At 46.7% G+C, this 22,103-nt stretch overlaps 1 protein-coding gene across 1 annotated transcript in view; it reads right to left on the reverse strand.

The window, feature by feature from the left end:
• LOC130474928 (transcription intermediary factor 1-alpha-like) overlaps positions 1 to 21,881 on the reverse strand; it is a 36,502-nt gene extending 14,621 nt beyond the window's left edge. The window contains exons 1-12 of the mRNA XM_056846620.1: positions 21,575 to 21,881; positions 16,931 to 17,049; positions 12,934 to 13,081; positions 12,124 to 12,256; positions 9,000 to 9,116; positions 8,149 to 8,263; positions 7,067 to 7,213; positions 5,206 to 5,323; positions 4,203 to 4,477; positions 3,678 to 3,845; positions 2,654 to 2,827; positions 161 to 296 (exon numbers count right to left, since the gene is read on the reverse strand). Coding sequence (XP_056702598.1) covers positions 161 to 296; positions 2,654 to 2,827; positions 3,678 to 3,845; positions 4,203 to 4,477; positions 5,206 to 5,323; positions 7,067 to 7,213; positions 8,149 to 8,263; positions 9,000 to 9,116; positions 12,124 to 12,256; positions 12,934 to 13,081; positions 16,931 to 17,049; positions 21,575 to 21,881 — 1,957 coding nt within the window. The remainder of the gene's footprint in view (positions 1 to 160; positions 297 to 2,653; positions 2,828 to 3,677; positions 3,846 to 4,202; positions 4,478 to 5,205; positions 5,324 to 7,066; positions 7,214 to 8,148; positions 8,264 to 8,999; positions 9,117 to 12,123; positions 12,257 to 12,933; positions 13,082 to 16,930; positions 17,050 to 21,574) is intronic.
• Positions 21,882 to 22,103: the final 222 nt, after the last annotated feature.

Below are 22,103 nucleotides of genomic sequence, written 5' to 3' on the forward strand. Positions count from 1 at the left end.
CAATGGAACAGAAAAAAAGAGAGCTTCAAGTCACTCAAAGCCAGCTAACCAATAAAAGCACTGAACTCAACCAGGACAGACCCATCACACCCCTGCACCACAGACTTTCTTAGGCTCTGGGCCTAGCAACTTCTCCCTGAAGCTTCACAGGAAGCCTTACCTGGAAGGCCTGGAAGTGGTACTTTTGAATTTGGGGACAGGACGGTTTTGTGTGAAGGAGGTTTGGATTGGCTGTGCTCCAAAATGCCATTTCTCCTGGCAATGCCATCCAGCGAAATAGTTCCCAAACAATCAATCTTTAAAAAGGACGGAAACATTTCAGGTAGGTAGATTTATGCCCTCCCTTAAAATTAATCAAATTAGCTCAGACACAGGTCGGCTTTCAAGAAATCCATTCACTCTAGGACCACAAAAGTACACTACTGAATGCAATTTGCTAATGCGGTTTACTGCATTAACAAATTAATTAGCATACCATCGATATCATCCTAGCAGTATGCATGCTTATTCACTAGTCATGCATATCGTACATGTTTAAAATGCAGTGCCAGCTAAACAATAACGTATCTACTTGTCACAATTAATGTTACTGTTACTTTGGTCTAGGATAGTGATGGCAAACCTTTTAGAGACCGAGTGCCCAAACTGCAACCCAAAACCCACTTATTTATTGCAAAGTACCAACAGGGCACAGCTTGGCGGCAGGGGCTTTGAACCGAGCGGTTCAAAGCCCCCGCCCCCTTCCCTGCACAGCCCCCGCCCAGGGCAGCAGGGAGTGAAGGGGGCGGGGGCTTTGAACCACTCTACGCTGTCTGCTGGTCTGTAACACACAGGTCTGTAACCCATTCAGACAAGCCGAGAGCCAAGGCTGGCGAGGGAGGGGGAAGGAGGAGGATGGTTCGGGTGGGGGGAAGAGGGAGAAAGATATGGATTTAACCTAGGGTTGCCAGGTCCCTCTTCACTACTGGCGGGAGGTTTTTGGGGTGGAGCCTGAGGAGGGAAGGCTTTGGGGAGTGGAGGGACTTCAATGCCATAGAGTCCAATGGCCCAAGTGGCCATTTTCTCCAGGTGAACTGATCTCTATGGGCTGGAGATCACCTGTAATAGTAGCAGGAGATCTCCAGCTAGTACCTGGTGGTTGGCAACCCTAATTTAACCCACCTCCGTAGATGGAAATCACATTGCCACGATAGGGAGGTTCCCCTTTGTTGCAAAGGGGGGCGAGTAGAAAGAGTATTCCACCCCCCACATGCCGCTGTTGGGACCTCTCCTCTTTCCCCCCAGTCAGTCATTCCAAAATATTTGCAACGGGGGGGGGGGGGGCTTGATCTTCCTGTCTTGCTGCGCATGGGTCTGTAACCCATTCAGACGAGCAAGAGCCGTGCGCAGCTCGGAGAGCTGAGGCTGGCGAGGGAGGGGGGGAGGGGGAGGAGGATGGTTGGTTGGAGAGTGGGGGGAGAGAGAAAGAGAAGCCAAGCCGGCAGCTCGGGGCCTGCGCCGGGGACTGACGCGCAGCTAGCCGCCCTGCTCATACATGGCCGGCCGGCTGGTGCTACAAGCCCGAGCAGCGAGTCCCGGCTCGGGAAGGAGGGGGGAGAGAATGGGGCAGAATCTGGGCGGAGCGGCGGCAGCGCAGCCTGAGCCGCCCAGATCATCAGGGCTGCTGCCGGTGGCTGGAGGGGGGGATGGCCGGGTTGGGGAGGCGGGGAGGGGCGCGAGCCGAGCGGCCGGCTGCGGAAAGTTGGGGGCCGGGGGGGAAGAGCCGCCGGGCCCGGCGAGAGGAGGAGGAGACGAGCCGAAGGGGGGCGCAGGCAGCGGCAGAAGAGGAGAAGGAGGCGGGGAGAAAGAGAAGCCAAGCCGGTTCAAAGCAGGGAAGTGCAGGGAAGGGGGTGGGGGCAGGGCCGGCGGGGAGTGCAGGGAAAGGGGCGGGGGCTTTGAACCATTCAAAGCCCCCACCACCCAGCTGAGCCGTGCGTGTCAGCAGAGAGGGCTACGCGTGCCAGAGTTGGCAAGCGTGCCATAGGTTCACCAACATGGGTCTAGGACCAGAGAGACACATCTTTGCATAACACTAGGCAAGAATAAATTTTGTGGAACACGGAAAGAGCACCTTTGGAGAGGCTCTTCTGGAATGTACAAGTTAGTACATTGCCCAAAGAATTCTATCATGTCAGAATATGCTGCAAGGCTAGAAAACAGCCATAAAAAATAGGCACTTTTCTTTCCCCAAAAGGAGAAAATAAGGATCAACTGGTTGTTATAATAAAAGAAGTTTGTTTTTATACCCCGCTTTTCTCCACCATTAAGGAGTCTCAAAACAGCTTACAATCGTCTTCCGTTGGGAGGTAGGTGGGACTGAGAGAGTTCTGAAACAGCTGTGACTGGCCCAAGGTCACCCAGCTGGCTTCACCGAGGAGTGAGAAACCAACCTGGTTCACCAGATTAGAATCCACCGCTCTTAACCACTACACCATGCTGGCTAACACTAACATAAGCCCTAAAACCTCCCCAGAAGTAACTGATAGAACATGACCAATTAAGAAAATTATATACTTTCTGGACTGGCCTGTTTTGCAACCAAGCTGTCAGGTTCCAGATATACCTATTCACCAAAGCTAATGCATCTTCTAAGAAGGCAAAATATAAATCTTACATCAGGAAGAGAAGGTAGAGTACAGGAATCACTCGTTGATGAGGTCAGATCTATCATGGGGGTAGCAAGTGTCTTTTCATCATATCCCACAGTGCTAGCAGAACTGGACGTGGTTGATGAAGTACTGCTGGCATTTGAGGGAGCAGCCGAAAGTTGTCCACTGTGGATTTGCCACTACAAAAGTACAGCAAACATGTTAACCAGAAACCATTTCTTGCTAGAAGTCTGATATGCATACATACACATACGTATATTATACCTATATAAAAAGAATGAGCTACATATTGATGGGTTTTATGATATTAATGGGATGCATCAATTAGAAGATTCGGCATTGTGGAGACAATATTTTAACAAATATTCTTGTTCACTGAGAAAAATTACATGTCTTTCTTGTATGTAATTACATACATACAAAAATTACATAGGTCTTTCTTGTATGTAAACTGATTGATGGGATGGAATGGCCATGAAGGAAGGCATTTTTGCTGAAATGCATTTGGTCAAGTTTCAGTCTGACTTATTAATTCACAATGTTGTCTACTCAAGGAGGTTATTACTTCTCAGACATACTGAGATTTTATTAAAACTGTTCATTTCCTAACCAATTTTAAAAATCTCAAGCCTTTGGTTACTCAGTCTGTTGTTTTGGGTTCAGTTTTCTTCCTTTTTGGCTTCAGAGACATATGGCTTTTTGGCTTCAGAGACAGAAATGGCTGACGTTTGACACTTGTTAATTTGGTCAAAAGATCTTTTCTCCACTTTCTTAAAATAAACACTATAAACGATAAACTTAAAATGATAAACAGTATTCCTAATTTTATCATCCTCTCTAGAAACCCCTCTTCCAAAGGCAGACAATGGCAAACCGCCTCTGAATATCTTTTACCTTAAAAACCCTATGGGGGTCACCATGTCAGCTGAAACTTGACGACACTTTTCACCACCAATCCTTCTTCAACAATTAAGAGTCCAAGCTCGCATAGTTATGGAGAAGGGCGTGCAAATTATATGAACAGCCTACCTGCTTAATAGCTTGTTGTGCCAAGAACGCCATCTGTAGTGGACTGGACCTTACAGCTGGATGCGGTGTACCCTGGTTTGGAGGAACTCGTGCTGGCTGGCCAAGAGGAACTGAGCCATTTGATTTAGGATTGTGATTCTGAAAGTTAACCAAATGTGGATGGGGCTGCTGGAAAGATAAAACAATCTGATCAGCTAGTTGTTAAATATTTTACAAGATTGTCATTGAATCCTCATTTACAGAACTGTGTGTCTCGCCCTTAACATATCGCAATGTAGCCCAATAACACAGTTTCATAATCTGCTACACAACAGTATGGACAAAAGATATCCTTACAGAATCTATGAGCATCAAGGAATTCTAAAGAGGGCACTGAGCTTTAAACGCTGGCGATTATATAATACGGTCTCTGCACAATTCTGCTAAAAGCACGATTCAGATAATGCCTCGACGCACCACTCAGCTGGCTTCAGCTTTCCCTCTAAACCAAGCACAGGTGTCCTCTGTGGTCTCGCCCTAATTTACCTGAGGTGGTGGTGGAGGAGCCTGGTGCAAGGGCCCTGCAACTCTAGGGTTTGGGAGACCCACAGGACCTGGCCTCCGTTGAGCCTGCTGCTGCCTCTGAGCCAAGGCCTGCTGCTGCATGTGCTGAAGTCTCAGTTGAGCTAAACTGATCTGTGTTGGGAACTTGGACAGTTGATTTGAAGGTTTGAAGCCACTTTGTGGCTGTGTGTTTGATTCCATCACAGGGCTTTTAGGCACGTGTGGTGGGGTTTCATTATCTTCAATTACCAGAGAACCTGGATAAAAATAATTTCTTCATTATTTACAAGTTAAGGTTTACACTATTTATCTCTCTCTCTTTGCCATTAGGCAATGCTCTTTGACAAACTGGCGTTGATATAATTGCCAGATTTCAAGTCCAAAAACTTATTTGCTGCTATAAAGCTGGGTTGTCTAAATATGCCTCTATACAGTTGCTGAGACCAGCATTGCTAATAGTCAGGGACTGAACAGACATTAAAAAATACATTGTATCTGAAAAACATTCTCTTATTCTGCTACTCTTAGTTGCTTTCAGATGGCATATTTCCTACACGCCACCACTTCCATACAAGGTGTGTGTACTCTGTATGCACGTAATCATTTGAACCCGCTCTAGGAAACTGCAACCAATTGGGACATCTTGCCTCAGGGGTACACGGCAATTTGTGCATTCTGTGTACGTACAATGAACACACCATTTCCTACACATAAATTATACTGCAGTGTAAGAAATCACCTTGACCAGTGGGCCTTCTAAGAACAAATCAACACTACTGGTAAGGAGGATAACACAAAAACTGAAAGCAGGCACCATTATTCTAAGGAGGATATCAACACCACAAACAAGGAGCTAATGCTTGTCAGAGTTCTCCAAGCATTCCCAGGACACTTAAAAGAAATCAACGACAGACTATTCAGATGACAGATGTGGTAACATCAAATTTCACCAGTAACAAAGCAGGAAATAGGAAGTTTGTCATACCTAAGTTGAAAATATTCTGGGCCCAGAAGCTAGGATCACAGTGAAACTGAATGATGGTATTAGTCACTGGTAAGCCATCACACCTTGCTCTAAGAAGGCATTGTAGCCGATATGTAATCTAGAAGAAAGTGAAGAATACTGCATTAATGCTGAAATTTCAGTATTTTTCCACAGGCCAATAGAGTTGGAAAAATCTATAAACAAAGAACCTAATGTTTCCCATCAAGGTATCTTGATTTTTTTTTACTAAGAAAAAAATTACCGTATATACTCGGGTATAAGCCAACCCGAGTATAAGCCGATCCCCCCAAATTTGAGGCCAGAAAAGGGAATTTCTTATTGACCCGCGTATAAGCCGAGGGTCAATAAGAAATTCCCTTTACCGGCAATGCTGCGCTCTAAAATGGCGGCCGCCATTTTAGAGCGCAGGGATGATCTCGCCCCTGCCCCAGGTCACCCTCCCGCCGGCCTCCCGGGCCCTCCCAACCCACCCCACCCCACCCCGACCCCAGTGCCATCCAAGGGGGGGAGGGGGAAGAGCCCCTGAACCCCCTACTCACCGGGAGAGGCGGCGAATCGGCGGCGGCGGCGCAGCCTTCCTGCTCCTGCAGGAGGCCCCTCCAGGCCGCTGCTGGCCGGAGGAAGCCCCGCGGGGGCGGAGGCGGCCCGGCCTGCAGGGGCCTCCTGCTGGCCCAGGAAGGCCGCTGCCGGCCAGAGGAAGCCCCGCGGGCGCGGCGGTGGCGCGGCCTGCAGGGGCCTCCTGCTGGCCCAGGAAGGTGGCTGCTGGCCAGAGGAAGCCCCGCGGGCGCGGTGGCGATGACGGAGGTAAGTTCCCCCCTCCCTCCTCTACCGTATTGACCCACGTATAAGCCGAGTTCGGCTTTTTCAGCCCTTTTTTTGGGCTGAAAAACTCGGCTTATACGCGAGTATATATGGTAGTTTCTCACCAAATTACCCTTTTTAAAACGTATCACTTGCCTACTGCCAGAATCCCTATGATAGAATACATCATGTACTTTTAAAATGCCCATTCTGTTTGAAATACGAAGAGGCAACAGCATCCCCCGTGACCCAGTAACAATACTTTTAAACTTGTATGCTAGCAGAAAAAGGTAGTAAGTAAAAGAACTGCCAAAATGCACTGAAGAATAAGGAGTGAACAACCACCACACACACACAAGCCTAGTACAGACAGCATCCTTCTCCCATGTATGTTCTCCCTTCATGGGAAGGGAGAGAAGGCACAAGTGCATTGACCCCGCCAGCTACCCCCGTGTGATTGCCTGGTCATCTGAATGTATTCCCCTTTCCTGATCGGGGGGCGGGAGGGAATGTGGCCTCTTCCACTGAATGGTCACACGCTACAGATGATCAGGCAATCGCACAGAGGCAGGATCAGCTTGCTCTCCCTCGCGCATGGGGAGTCAACGCAGGTGGGTGGGGGAAGGACATCTGTACCAGGATATGACCCAGGTAGCATACATCCCTAGTAAAGAAAGCTCCAGAACATTATATCATGAATGAGTGACTCCGACATGACTACACACCTCACATTATGAGGCAGCAAGCCCATGTTCTTTCGAGAAACCACTGCCAAGCTTAAGAGCAAGTGTACTTAAGCGTGCGTTTGCAGACATGACTGTTACTTATAATGTTGTATCAACAACTTTTGGTAGCTTTTGATCTACTCCTAATGGCCCAGATATCAGCAGTTTCAGAAATTAGCTTTTCTACAGCCCTGCTTTTCGGCATCCTGCTAATTGCATTGTTTTCTTGTAGTACTGACAAGGTCTCAAAAAGTAACCCACTTGCCATAACTATGGCCATCCCAGACAAAAGGGCAACAGTGTCCGATATTTACCAGCCGTTTGCTGTATAACAAAGCTGTGCTACTACCACTAGAAACAGCCCACTTGGCAACGTTCATGACGTGGTCCAGCTGCTTAGAAAGCCCAGCTACTTCCTCTTGTTGCTGCAGGAGCTTCATCCGGTGTTCCTTCGAGAGACACTGGAAGGAAGGAAAACGTCGTGAGCTCCCTTTGCTAAACCCTTCTTGTGGATTGAATAGTTGCACTCCATTTTTTCAAGAAAGACACAGGAAGCGATTAATCTCTCTGTCAATAGCCACTAACTCGAGACACCATGCTTGGGTGAAACCCCATTTCAAATTGTCAAATTCAAAAGAGCCATTCAATTATTATTACTTGTTAGGAGTCAAACCCTCTGCTTTCTAATACCTTATGGCTACCTAGGTACTCTGAGGCTCAGACAATTTCTCTGTTTTATAAGAATAAAATTCACCTGACTGATTTTCCGATGATACATTTACAAAGATAACTACATCCTGATAATTATCAAGTGTAATGGGATTTTGATATTTCCTGTTCTTCCACAAGTTACTATTTCTATTGTAACACAACTACCTTTGAATCTTGTTGAAATCTAAAACTTCAATTAAATCTAGCAATCTTTAATATCTTGATACCCTGGGAAGCTGTGCAACACACATATTATCTCTGGAAAGCATACGTCAGACAGAACATCCCACTGAAAGTAGTCTAGCTGCCAAACTCCAAGTGGGGCCTGGAGATTTCCCAGCTGATTTCCAGACTACAGAGATCAATTTCCTTGGAGCAAATGGATGCATCGGAGGGTCAACTCTATGACATTATGCCCTGATGAGGCCCCTCCCCAAATTCCACCGTCCCCAGGCTCCACCCCCCACATTTCTAGGAATTTCCCAACCCATAGCTGGCAATCCTAAACCAAGGAGAAAGTAGAAATACTCTTGAAAGAATGAAATAGTCATAAGCTGTGCCAGTTTCTAGATACTGACACCTATGCCTTGAAGTATTTCAGAACTCTTCACTGTTTATTAGGAAACTCATCTACAGTGTGTCAGAGCAAGGCCTTATTATTGCCCCCGAGTAGAGAGGAATTTACCTCTAGCTGATGCAACAGAGCTTTCCCCTTCTTATTTATTTCTACCATCAATGTGAAAATAGCAACTTTCACGTCCTGTTCCACCAGCTTTTGATTCCGATTCACTTCAAGAATCCTGTAAAATGTTAACAAGGTAGAAATGCTATTCAATAGTCAGCAAAAGAAAAATGCCTGAACTTATTTTAAAGACCATCCAAGAAAATTTAGTCATAACAAAGTTGTTCCGTTACAACTAAAGTCCCATTAATGGCAATAAGCAATAATCTTAGAAAACAAAATCTGTTTGAATATGCAAGCATAAACATAAAACCTTATATTGTATAGCTAAAAGTAAAATACCAGAAATAGTTTCCCTTGCCATCAGAACGCAATCTTGTTCTACATTTTTTTTACTCTTCCATATGAGAAAATTTTCAGAACACATCTATTACCTTTTTTAGAAAAAGCACATCAAATCATATTTTCCCTCTCAGTTTTATTTTACCGATTTTACAAAATTACAAAACAATGTGTTAACATTCCAAATGTGCATACTCCTGCTATAGCTCTCATTTAGTCTTTCTTCCAGTTTTAGACTGTAAGCTATTTTAAGATAAAGGAGTTATCCTAATTTTTGCCCTAGAATAATTTTTTAAGGATTTTATAAATAGTATAAATATAATAGCAGGCTCCAGGCATTAGCAACAAGCTATGGTTAATCACTAAGTGATAAAACCTAGCAGATTCTTTGCACATGTTTTAATGTTTGCCACCTTGCTTATTTCCATGGAAAGGCAGCATAGAATAAAAATCCAATCAACTGCCCATCATTCAACAAGTGCAATTTTATTACTATAAAACAAGATAAATACCTATTTTGAATCTGCTCACTTGTATATTTCATGTATGTACTTTTCTCCATCAGCTTTGTAACAAGCATATCAGTCGCCACCTTTTGATTCTGAAAGGCTTCTTCTATAAACTGGTACCTGCAATAAGATAAAACAATACACACCAAGCACATAACAGAAGTACCACATATAGTCTTGTTAAAAAAATGAAGCGATCTTAGGGCACCAGTGAGAAAATCTGCTTAAAATAAAGCAAGACATGTACCAGTAAGTGTTTTTAATTCTGATTATAGTTACTGTTTACTGATGTATTTTGTATGATTTACTCAGCAATATAGTCATTGGTATGCATAGTTTCCTTTGGGAAACGTGTTAGCAATCTGCATTATGAATCACCTCATTTTAGTGGAGCTTGGGGAGATAACCAAATAGTTAAAGTTGATCTAGAAATATAATAATGAGTAATGAGGCACAACTCCTAAAATTGAATGGCGTGCTATCACAAACCCTAGGTCAAGGTTTGCTTGTACAATTTGTACAGGCTTTCCAAATATTGAAAAATAGCCCACTTGAATTGTTGTAAAAGGTAAAAATCAAAATGATGCACATAACTTTTATCCACATTATGTTGAATATTTAAAACATTACGGAACTAAAAATGAGCTCTTCTGAAAAAAGTACACTAAGTTTACTTATAAATTCTTGAAAGCTAGTTTGTGACATGTTGGGATTTTAAGAAATTTAACTCAATTAGTTGACAGCAGTAAGAAATATCAAATGCACAAGACAGGACCCACAACTATGTGCTATACAGTCCATTCCTGACTTCTGAGGACAAAAGTCCTCAGGAGGCCAGGAAGGGGCTGCGCTGGCATTGCCCCCCCCCCCCACCGGAGCTGGACTACTTACGCTGTCATGAGTAGCCCCAATGCCGGCGGGGAGGCCCAGACACTGGTCTCCTGGTGCTGCTGCAGCAGTGCTGCCAGCTGGGCCTTCCGTGCTGTAAAGGCCTGCGACGGCGTCCCAGTGGTGTTCCCAGGGGGCAGAGCTGCCTGTAGGCAGCTTCCTGTCCCCGTTCAGCCCGGAACGCTGGCGGTGAGAATGGAGTTGCTGCAACTGCTTTTTAGCAGGCGCAGCATCGCTATTCTCTATGGGGCGAAACTCCCAATTTTTACACAAAAAGCCTCTAAAAGGCTTTTTTGGGGTCTTTTGGCAGCCATGAAATAGCTTTTGAGGTGCCACGGCAGCGCGGCTGCAGGAAGGGGCGCGGCGGCGGCCCGGCCTGCAGGGGCCTCCTGCCGGCCCAGAAAGGCCGCTGCCGGCCGGGGGAAAGTGCGCGGAATGTCCCATTCTGTTGTGTATTGACTCACTCTGTGTTATACGCAGTGAGAAAGGTGGACTATAGATAAATTATACACACTGAAGAAGGCCCAAGTGATTTTTCTACCTCAGCAAGACTTAGGTGCTCTCTTTTTTCGTTTGTTGGTCCCTATAACTGAATGCCAAACTAAGGAAGGGCAGTAGGGAGTGAACAAAAGTGGTAGATTTTGTCTTGATAATGACACTATGTGTGTATAGCCAGAAGCCTGAAGAAGCTAAATTCAAGCAGTAAGACTCTAAATAGGAAGTGCGGAGGACCACATTTGGGTCTGTGGCTTGTGGAAAAAGCTAGCCAGAGTATTGAAGGACTTCATCTTGGTGATAAATTTAAAAACTGGATTGCACTCATATATGACCACCCTTCAACAAGAATGGTTGTTAATAGTACATCTCTGACAAGTTTTTTAAAATGAGGTATGCAGCGATAGAACCCTTTGTGACTGCTATTCAGAACAACCAAAAGCACATGAAGTTACTTTTGCAAAGCAAATATCACAAATATGATTATACATGATCATCTTGTTTGTTTCTAAAGCAGTGGAATTAGTAATTGAATTACCGTATATACTTGCGTATAAGCCGAGTTTTTCAGCCCAAAAAAAGGGCCGAAAAAGCCGGCCTCAGCTTATACGCGGGTCAATATGGTAGAGGGGGGAAGGAGGAGGGAGGGGGGAACTTACCACCGCCATCTTTTCCAGGCCGGGAGAGGCCTCCAGAGCCCCCCTGCGGCCGCAGGGAGGGCGCTCCGCCGCCCCCACCGCCTTCTCCCGGCCGGGAGCGGCCTTCAGAGGCCCGCTGCGGCCGCGGGGAGGGCGCTCCGCTGCCCCCGCCGCCTTCTCCCGGCCCGGAGAGGCCTCTAGAGGCCCTCTGCGGCCGCGGGGAGGGCGCTCCGCTGCCTTCTCCCGGCAGGGAGAGGCCTCTAGAGGCCCTCTGCGGCCGCGGGGAGGGCGCTCCGCCGCCCCCGCCGCCTTCTCCCGGCCGGGAGCAGCCTTCAGAGGCCCTCTGCGGCCGCGGGGAGGGCGCTCCGCCGCCCCCGTCGCCTTCTCCCGGCCGGGAGCGGCCTTCAGAGGCCTGCTGCGGCCGCGGGGAGGGCGCTCCGCCGCCCCTGCCGGATCCGCCACTTCCCGCCGCCAGGAGCCCAGAAGGTAAGTCTTGGGGGGGGGGAGGGGTTATAAGCCGACCCTCGGCTTATACGCAGGTGCCTAATTTTTCCCCATTTTTGGGGAGAAATTAGGCACCTCGGCTTATACGCGGGTCGGCTTATACACGGGTATATACGGTAGTAATTGAAATTAGAAATTTGATTAATCTGTTGCTGATTAAAAGGCGTCTCTAACTCAGTCCAAATGGTTAGATTTTAATACGTTCAAATCATGCAAGAATACTGTAAGTAAACTCTGTTACAACTCCTGGAAATGTCAACTGAATGGAGTATCTCCAGAGACGTTTAAGGGACAGATAAAGAATTTAAAACAGCGCTTTTTACGGCTACCCTTTTTACAGCTGAGCTTTTCTGTCTACTAACATTTATTTTAGAGAAGTTTCAAATTGGCTGATACATGCCTAAAGCAAAGGGTTTGTGGTTATTTCTTTCCCATTTTACCAGAAGAGTTAGCAGTGATAGAGAATTGTACGATGGAACCCTAGATCTATTTGATAAATCTGCTTGTCGAAAACGATGACCAGAGTAACATCCAGAGTAACATACAATAAGGGAATAAAAAAATTAACTTATTTGTCACGTAGATGCAGCTTAGTTCTGTACCTGTGTTCTTTGTGTTCCAGCAACTGACAATCCCGACACGTTAGTTGGTCACAAGTCTCACAATACAGCTTCAGCTGCTCCTTTTTGTGGTAAGGGCAGAACACAGGTCGCTGACTAGTTACACCAACAGCCTCTGGGAACGGAGAAAACAATTTTATTGGCTTTTTGTTATAATTGAGAAATGATTTATTTATTACAATATCGGCTTTTATAGTGCAGGACTCTTATATTCTCAACTTTTCAAAATCTGAAAACAACAAAACACACACATAAGGAGATACAACGCTTTGCCAATTGATCCCACAAATGCCAAACTGTTGGGTCTTTCTCCAATTTTGGCATGCTTCTTTAACACAGACGACAGCAGTTCTTTGGAGTGCAAGGTGGCAGAAGGAAGGTTTCTTTCTTATGCTCAGGCGACCCTAACATGAAGTCTGGAACAACTAAAAAGCGGACCCATCGTACAGAGACGTCTAAAGCACTGCTTATACCGTTTGTTGATCCACTGGGGCAACTGGCTGGCCACTGTGTGAAACAGGATGCGGGACTAGGTAGACCACTGGTTTGAACAAACAGGGCTCATCTTATGCTCACATGTATGCTGTTTGTGTGGTTAGTTTGGGGTCCTGTTTTCTTGGTCAAAAAGCAAAATAAACAAACAGAAGTGAATAATGATCCAGTATCATTCATTCCAGTTGTTACTTCTGGGGTGAATGTAGATAACAAGAAGACGCATATATATCTACATAGAGAGGTGAACCTGCTCAGAAATGCCCCAAGTAGATTTGAGTAGTAAATGAAAACATTTACCTGAAGACACGTCTTTTTTCTGTCTGACTGTATGGTCCTTTGTGAATTTCACTCTCCGATGAGCTTGCATGCAAGCCTTGCATAACCATTCTACACACTCCACACAGAATCCATTTGCTTCTGCGTTGTCTTCACAGCTTGTACAAGCCTGGCAGAATATGGAAACATAGGAGTTAAGATCTGTCTCCCAAGCCCTGCTCAGTATGTGCCCCTGCCTTCAGACAGGGCTTTTTCAACAGTGGCAACTTGCTTCTGGAACGCCCTTCCCCTTGAGGCTTGCCTGGCTCCTATGTTCTCTTCTAGGCGTGAAGCCAAATGTGTTTCTGTTGCTCCAGCCAGGTTTTTCCACACCATCTTAGCACGTTTATAGTCTGATAACTTATTCTAAGCTATTTAACGCCCTGTGTTTTTATGCTCTGGCTGGGCTTTAAATGCGGGGATTTAATTAAGAACCTTGAATGCCTTATGCGGGCTTTGGCTCAGTGGAAGAGCATCTGCTTGGTGTGAGAAGGTCCCAGGTTCAATCCCCAGAATCCCCAGTTAAAAAGACCAGGCAGCAAGTGAAGCAAAAGACCTTTACCTGAGATCCCGGAGAGCAGCTGCCAGTCTTAGCTGAAACTGACGTTGATTAACTGAGGTTCTCTGTGTGTGTGTTTTTTAAATTATTCTTTAACCTGCCTCAGGCAGGTTCTCTAGAGAAGAGGCATTTTTAACATTTTTAAAAGCTACTATTGAAACTTTGTAGTTTGTTTTCAATGTACACTTTTTAAAAATCAGAATATTTTAAAACACTTATACTAAAGGATAATTGTTTTTGTACTTTAATAACATTATTGCAGGTAGCAATGGGCAATAGATGAGGAACAGCAACATGTATGCCAAACTATCAGATTTTTCACTCACACATAATTCTGCTAAATGCTTCTCAGTGAAACCAATACGAACTCTGTGCTATTACAAAACAGTTAAATAGGAAGATAAATCAAAGCATTTTAAACATGGGAAACATTTAAAAATGCAATCTAAAAGAACCAAGGATGTGATGCAGAGATTCAAATGCCATCTATGTGTATACCGAGGTTATTCAGTGTAACCATCAAACTATTAGGTTAAAACTACTTCTCTGCCTGAAAGGAAATTTAACTGGACAAAATCTAACTGTTAGCACATGTCTTGGTATTTATTGCTGAAGTCAAATCCACACATTACAAACTCATTTAGTCAAATGACGTACAAAACAGATGATCAAACTGAAGTGTAAAGCAGCACCACTCCCCTTGCCAAAAGATTCAAGGGAACTGCCAAGTGGGCTGCCTTGGGAAACGATAAGCTATAAAAACAATTCAAAGATAACATCTGAACAACTTTATGAGGAGGAAGAAGAGGAAGAAGAAGAGGAGGAGGAAGAAGCAGCAGCATGCCCAGGGGTCCCTCTAGTAATAAAATGGAAAATGCTCTAAATAAAGTAATTTGCTTCCATTTATAATTTCTGATACTTTAATAGTAATTTCATGCTGTCAAGTCACAGCCAACTCATAGTGACCCTAGGACTATGGGGTTTTCAACAGAAGAGACAAGCAGAGGCAGTTTGCCATTGCCTTCCTCTGCACAGCAACACCAGTCTTCCCTGGTGGTCTCCCATCCAAGTGCTAACCGTGGCTGACCATGCTTAGCTTCTGAGATCTGACAAGATCAAGATATTCAGGACTATTCAGGCTGCTTTCTGACACTTTATAATATCACATATATGTGGTATACAATCAACAAATGTAAGCACACACTCACCCCTGCTCCTCAATCGTTTACCTACAAGTTTAATACAAGCACTTATACAGTGAGAAGGGTGTTGGGTTTGAGCTGAGTCATTGTCCTGCAAAGGTATCAAAGGTAACGTGCTAATCATTGTCCTGTAAACACCAAGACTACGGTCACACAGCCCGGATAACCTACAAGAACTGATGAACTCTGACAGCCTTCGACAATATTTAGTACATTCATCATTTGTTAAACATGCAATATGAAGTGTATCCAAGCCAGACAACAGACCACAAAAAATTTTCATAGCACCCAAAATAAGAACATCCTATGATAAAATGCTGATACTCTCAGCTTAGTTAAAAGTCAAGTTGATTGTATTGATTCACTCTACGTAATCCACTTTAAGTCCAATTGAGAAAGGCGGACTGTAAATAAATAAATAAAAATAAATAGCTTAGTTGTCTTTGAGGTCCTTTTCTTAACTTGCTATGCTGATGTTGTTTACATTTCCATATTAGTTTAGCACAGAGGTCAGCAAACCACGGCTTGCGAGCCGCATGCGGCTCTTTGGCCCCTTGAGTGCGCCTCTGCCACTTGGTTCGGAGCCCCTACTCTTGCGCCTGCTCGCGCCGGCAGCTGGGCTGCGCTTGCTCCCTTTGCGCCGGAGAGCGAGCGGAGGCGTGTTTCCTGTCCGGAGTCAACGCGCCTGAGAGAGAGCGAGAGAGCAGGCGAGCGGGCGCGCTGTCTCCCCCGCACCCCGTGGAGAATGGCCGGGGGGAGCTCCAGGGCCCATCCATTGAAATGCGTGCCAGCACGGCTCTCCCCGAAACTGTTCCGGAAGCCCTTTAAACCTCCTCTCGCCGCCTGTCAGCTGTTGGGCGGCGAGGGAGGGGGGAAGAGGAAGAAGCCAGCCGTGGGCGTGCCTGCGTGAGGCGCGAAGCTTTCAGCGTGTGCTCATGTGGGAGGGGAGAAAGGTGCTTTGTTGGCGCGTGCTCATGTGGGAGGGGAGAAAGGTGCTGTGTTGGCGCTCTTCCCTGCCGCCCCCCTCGAAGGCCTGGGAGTCGCCTGAGGGGATCGAGGAGGAGGAAGGCAGCGAGGAAGAGCTGCTGCTGGAGCCTGGAGGCCCGGCTCGTTGCCGCTGGCCTCGCCGCACCCGCTGTCATCCCCCGGGCTGGGCTCGGTGCTGCTGCCACTGGCGGGGGCCTTCGAGGGGGGCGGCAGGAAAGAGCGCCAACACAACACCTTCCCCCCCCACCGTGCGCGCGTCAGCAGGGCTGAAGGCTTCCTGCCTCGCACACACACGGCTGGCTTCTTCCTCTTCCCTCCCTCTCGCCCCCCAACGGCTGACAGGCGGAGGCCAGCAGCAACGAGGCGGGGCCTCCTCCTCCAGGCTCCAGCAGCAGCTCCTCCTCGCCGCCTTCCTCCTCTTCATCCCCCTCAGGCGGCTCCCCAAAGTCCAGCTCCAGGCCGCCGCCGCCATCGTCCTCCTCCTCAGGCGCCTCTCCCCTGGCCATTTTCGCCTGCCTCCTCCTCCTCAGGGCGCTTGTGGAGGGCCAGGCTTCCATTCAACAGCCGCACGTCCGCCAGAGAAAGGCCTGCCGTCCCCCGCCGTCCTCCCCCTCTTTCTCCCCCTCTTCTTCCTTCCATCCTTCCTTCCCCAGTTCCTTCCTTCTCTTTCCTTTCCCAGTTCCTTCCTTCCTCTTTCTTTCTGTCCCACCCCCACTCTTTCTTCCTCCCTTTCATCCTTTCTTCCCCAGTTCCTTCCTTCCCCAGTTCTTTCTTTCTTCCTCCCTTTCATCCTTTCTTCCCCAGTTCCTTCTTTCTCTTTCCTTTCCCAGTTCCTTCCTTTTTTCTTCCTTTCTTTCTCCACCCCTCCCTCTTCCTTCCTTCCCCAGTTCCCTCATTCTCTTTCCTTTCCCAGTTCCTTCCTTCCTTTCTCCATCCCTCCCACCTCCCTTCCTCTACTAGGGTTGCCAACCTCCAGGTGGTGGCTGGAGACCTGGCAACCCTAGCATCTCCCCCCCAGTGTACCTATAGTTTAAGACTTAAAACTTTAAGTTTATTAAGTTAATAAACAGTGTACCTACCTATATAGTTTAAGTTGGCTCTCAAAAGAAATCTCAATCGTTGTACTGTTGATATTTGGCTCTGTTGACTAATGAGTTTGCCGACCACTGGTTTAGCAGATAGGGATTTTCTTTTAAGTTTACGCAGGTGAATACCAAATAGACACTCTCACCTGATATGACTTCTCCACTGTGCTACTGGGGACCTCAGTAGTATCCTTCACAAAGATGTTATCTATAATGTGCCTTTCTGCAAATTCCTGGCCACAAATTGGGCAACGGACAACACCAACTGGTAAAAAAGAAAGAACAGGGAAAATAAACAAATTAACAAATTTAAGATCATGAAGACATCGAGACACAATCCAAATACAGCTGAGTTTTCTCAGGCTGCGATTGGTGGATACCTGCTACCCTTCCGTCTGTTCCCTGTTGCTCCTCAGCCCATATATATGTAGCTCATAGCCTCCCCTCTACACACTTTATGCACCTGGTTTAATTTATAGCCAGGTTTTCTTGCTGAGATTTAAGGTGGATTACAGGTGCAATCAGACAGTGCAAGATATCCAATGCATAATGCAACAAACTAGGATTACAGAATTAAAGAGCAATACAGCAGCATATGACAGATCTCCTCTTGTTTTATTTTTTTCCTCACCAACCACCACTATCACTCCAGAGACTTATGACTTATCTCTTGTCATTTTCCTGACCCACACTTAAGATGGTTGGGGGAATTGCCAAAAAACCCCTCTTTATATATGTAAAAATATGGCTCGGGAGAGGCATAATGAAATAAAAACTCAAAACTGTTTTGTCTCTTTTGGGGAAATGGACAAGTCAGGTTTGTTTCAGAGAATAAACTCGGCTGGTCAAGCAATAACAACATGAATGAGGAAACATTGAATATCTGTAAACAACAGATTTTTAAAATAAGGATATATCTGATGTATTTCACAGACAATTGTTGATATTTTTGCTATAGACTGAGGTAGAGAACCCTTGGCAGCTTCTTGAAACAATATTTGAAAAGTTGGAAGGAACAAAACACACTATTCCCCCAGTTTTCTTCCTTAAAACTGGTTAGGGATAATTCCTTTACTTAGGAGCTATTTCCTTTAGGGAAGGGCACTCAAATCACTTCCCTCACAGGATCCTTCTTGAACCTAAACACCTACGCTGCTCTCTCACTCCACCTGTCAGCCTCCACTGTCAGCTATCAGCTGTCAGTTTCTAACAGTCTCTCAACTGCCAACTCTGGAATTCTCAAGGTTTTTACTTTTCTTTCCAAACCTCCTGTCACTCAAGGTTCCATGACCGGGACAACTCATCATTATGCAGCTGTCTGTCATACAGCACCTTGGAAATCAATAAGATCCCCCTCCCCTGCAGTCTTCAAGCAGTAGCTGGACGAAGACTTGTCAGGGTTGCTGGTCCTGCATTAAGCAGGGGTTGGACTAGATGGCCTCTATGGACTGGTCTGTCCTCACTATCCCAAAGCTCATGCCACACAGTGCTACTTACTGCCCAGCCATTCCTATGCTCTTTTACTCAAGAGTCAACCCCGCCAAGAGAGAAAAATGAGGATATTTCCTAGGAAAGCAAAAATTGCAGCCTGTAATATCTGTGCAGAAACAGATCTCCCTAATGACTTCTCCACCTCCCCCCCCCCAAGAATACCTTTTCATTCCCTGGGATTCTTTTTGAAGGGGGGGATGACCCCAGGTACCTTTCTTTTTCCCATCAACCCCCCACCCCCGGATTTTCTTTATTCATTGCACTCTACCAGTGCATTCCTAAGGAGAGTTACTCTGTCACGGTCTCTGACATAATTATGGTATTTTGTGTACATGTGCAGAATTAATTCCATGTAGAGCTTGAACACAACATATAAAACTGAACCACAAACTGTAGAGGTTTGTGTAATGAAAAGACTGGCAACAGCTTGCAAAATGCAAATATCCTTAGAACAGGCTGACTGAATTCTCTCAAGGTCTGAATTCTTTCAAGAGCTAACTAACTTACCCTGGTCTTGTCCTTGAAGGGAGAAGAACAAAGTTATTCTTCACTATCTGCCAGAAAGGTGTATCTGAAATTACCCTTTCTGATTCAGCTGCCAGCTGCTCATATCTCAAGGCTATAGGTGCAGTAAGCTTCTTGCTTTCTATAACCTTGCTGAAGCTTTCCTACTGACCAGATGGTTACATGTTACAATGTAAGCAATAATTATTTTATAATTTATATAGTTATATATTGTAATGTAGATTTCTAAATAGTCTCACTTAATGTGTATTGTACTGAAGATGAAAATGGTATGAAAATTGAGTATATGGCGTGATCATGGAGCTCAGAAATGATTGTTTATACTTTAAGCAAAATAGACTGAAAGGAAAGGAAGCCCATATTTGGTCATGGGGAGAAGCTAATAACCTGAACAGCTGCAACTAAGACATTATTGCACTGCTCATGTTATCTGAAAGTGGGGAGGAAGATATCCCTCCTGATGGTAAAATTAACACTCTTAATGAGCCTGAAACAGTATAAATATAGCTACAGTAAGCCCAGAGAATCAGAACCTTCCAAAGGCTCTCAAGAAAAGGCTGACTGGTATGTATGGCTTAAATACATTACTCTAGAATTAGATATTTTGAACTGAATCAGAATAATTTGACTGTTATATATTAGGAGTTGGATTTTGAAACTGAATAGTATGTAAGACTTGCTTGCTTTTACTTCATACATTGTAAATACATACATTGTACTTTGACAGGAGTTTTTATAGAAGTGTTAAAGACTTGATAATCTGCATTTACACATATTTTATTAGAAGTATATCAATAAAAAGACTTGCTTTTTAAAAGTAGGTAAAGTTGTTGAGTCCTGCTTACTCGATGACTGGCTGAATAAGATCACTTCTCAGTAAGTGATACATTCTAAGAGCCTGTCATCTGAACAGCACGACCCGCTTCAACTCCAGTCTAAGCCCATTCATTTCAATACTGTAATACCCTTGCAGTAACAGACCTCCCTAATGACTTCTTCACCCACCCCAATGCCTTTTAATTCCCTGGTATTTGGGGGAGGGGGTCCCCATTACAAAGCGAGACTTTTATGGAAGCTCTAGCACTGGGGTACCTTTCTTTTTCCCGTCAACCCCCCGATTTTCAATTCATTTCAATACCATTCATTTCAACACTTTTGCAGACAGACCTCCCTAATGACTTCTTCACACACCCCCAGCATGCTTTTCAGTTCCCTGGGATTTGGGGGGGGGGGCTCCCATGACAAAGTGAGACTGCTTTGAAAGCTCTGGCCCCAGCACCTTTCTTTCCCCAATCAATCCCCTCCCGGGGATTTTCTCTATTCATCTCACCCTACCAGTGCATTCCTATGAAAGTCACTCCAGCCTAAACCCATTTATTTCAATATTGTAATGCTTTTACAGAAACAGACCTCCCCAACAACTTTTCCACACACCCCTCCCAGAATGCGTTTTCATTCCCTGGGATTTTTTTTGGGGGGGCGGGTCCCCATAAGAAAGCAAGACTCCTAGGGAAGCTCTGGCCCCTGTACCTTTCTTTCCCCCATCAATCCCGTCTCGGAGATTTCATCTATTCATTGCACTAGTCTCTCTTGAACATCTGGTACCTTTCCTCCAAGCACCCTCCTCCTGTGTTGCTTGCACCTCCATTTGTTCAGATTCCTTACTCTCATCGCACCCTACCTGTGTATTACCTAAGGAGAGTCAGTCCAGTCTAAGCCCATTCATTCCAATACTAAAACACTTTTGCAGACAGACCTCCCCAATGACTTCTCCACCGCCTCCGCTGAATACTTTTTCGTTCCCTGGGATTTTTGCTGGTGGTGGTGTCCCATGACAAAGCAAGACTTCTATAGACGCTCTGGCCCCGGTACCTTTCCTTCCCCCCATCAATCCCCTCCCAGGGGTTTTCTCTATTCATCTCACCCTACTAGTGCATGCCTAAGGAGTGTCGCTCCAGTGTAAGCCCATTCATTTCAATACTGTCGAGCTTTTGCAGAAACAGACCTCCCCCAATCACTTCTCCCCCCCCACCCCAGAATTCCTTTTTGTTCCCTGGAATTTTTCTTTTGGGGGGGGCATAACAAAACTCTGGCCCTGGTACCTTTCTTTTCCCCATCAATCCCCTCCCGGAGACTTTCCTTATTCATCACACTCTACCAGTGCACTCTAAAGGGAAAGTTACTCCAGTCTAAGTCCATTCATTTCAACGTGTGTGTGTGTAAAGGTGCCTTCAAGTCGCAGCCGACTTATGGCGACCCCTTTTGGGGTTTTCATGGCAAGAGACGAACAGAGGTGGTTTGCCAGTGCCTTCCTCTGCACAGCAAACCTGGTCTTCCTTGGTGGTCTCCCATCCAAATACTAACCAGGGCCGACCCTGCTTAGCTTCTGAGATCTGACGAGATCAGGCTAGCCTGGGGCATTCATTTCGATACTGTTAACACTTTTGCAGAGACCAACCTCCCCAATGACTTCTCCACACACACATATATATTCCAGCATGCTTTTTCGTTTCCTGGGATTATTTTTTGGAGGGGGGGGGCTCCCATGACAAAGCGAGGGGGAAGCTCTGACCTCGGGACCTTTCCTTCCCGCCACCAATCCCCTCCCGGGGGTTTAATTTATCAACCGTCCTACACGTTCCCCTTGGCCTCCCCGCAGCATCGCGAGCCTCCTCGGCCCCGCCACCCGCGGCACTGCGAAGGGGCCTGCGGGCGGACGGACGGCGGGATCCCCCACACCCCCCACCCCACCCCGGCGGCGACAATGGACTTACCCGGCTTGCAGGGCGGCGCCGAGGCCGGCTGGGGGAGCGGCTGCGGAGGCAACGGCGCCTCCTTGGCGGGGCCGGGCGAGGCCAGCACGAGGTAGCGGTGCGGCGGCGGCAGGCAACGGCCGCACAGCGTGTGGAGGCACGGCAGGAGCCGGGGCTGGCGGCTCTGGAGGCGCCGCCCGCAGGCCCCGCAGGCGTCCAGCGGGTCGCCGCCGCCGCGGCCCTCCGCGGGGCCGGGCCGGCTCTCGGCCTCGTTCTCCCCCGTCGCGGCCGGCGGGAAGGGCCCCGCTCCGGCCAGGGAGGCGCTCATGGCCGGGAGGCGGCGAGTACCTCAGGCCCAGACCGCCGCCAACGGTCGCGCGGCCCCTCTTCGCGCAGGCGCAGTGACGCCGGCTCCCCTCAACGGCCGCCGCTGCCGTCTCCGCGGGAGCGGCCGTTGCGACCAACCGCCGCCCAAGCCCCGCCCCCTTCGCTCTCCCGTCTATTGTGGCATGGCACGTAGCCAATCATCCTCCCACTTCGATCAGGGGTA

Source organism: Euleptes europaea, chromosome 3, assembly GCF_029931775.1.
Source record: "Euleptes europaea isolate rEulEur1 chromosome 3, rEulEur1.hap1, whole genome shotgun sequence".
NCBI lineage: Eukaryota > Metazoa > Chordata > Lepidosauria > Squamata > Sphaerodactylidae > Euleptes > Euleptes europaea.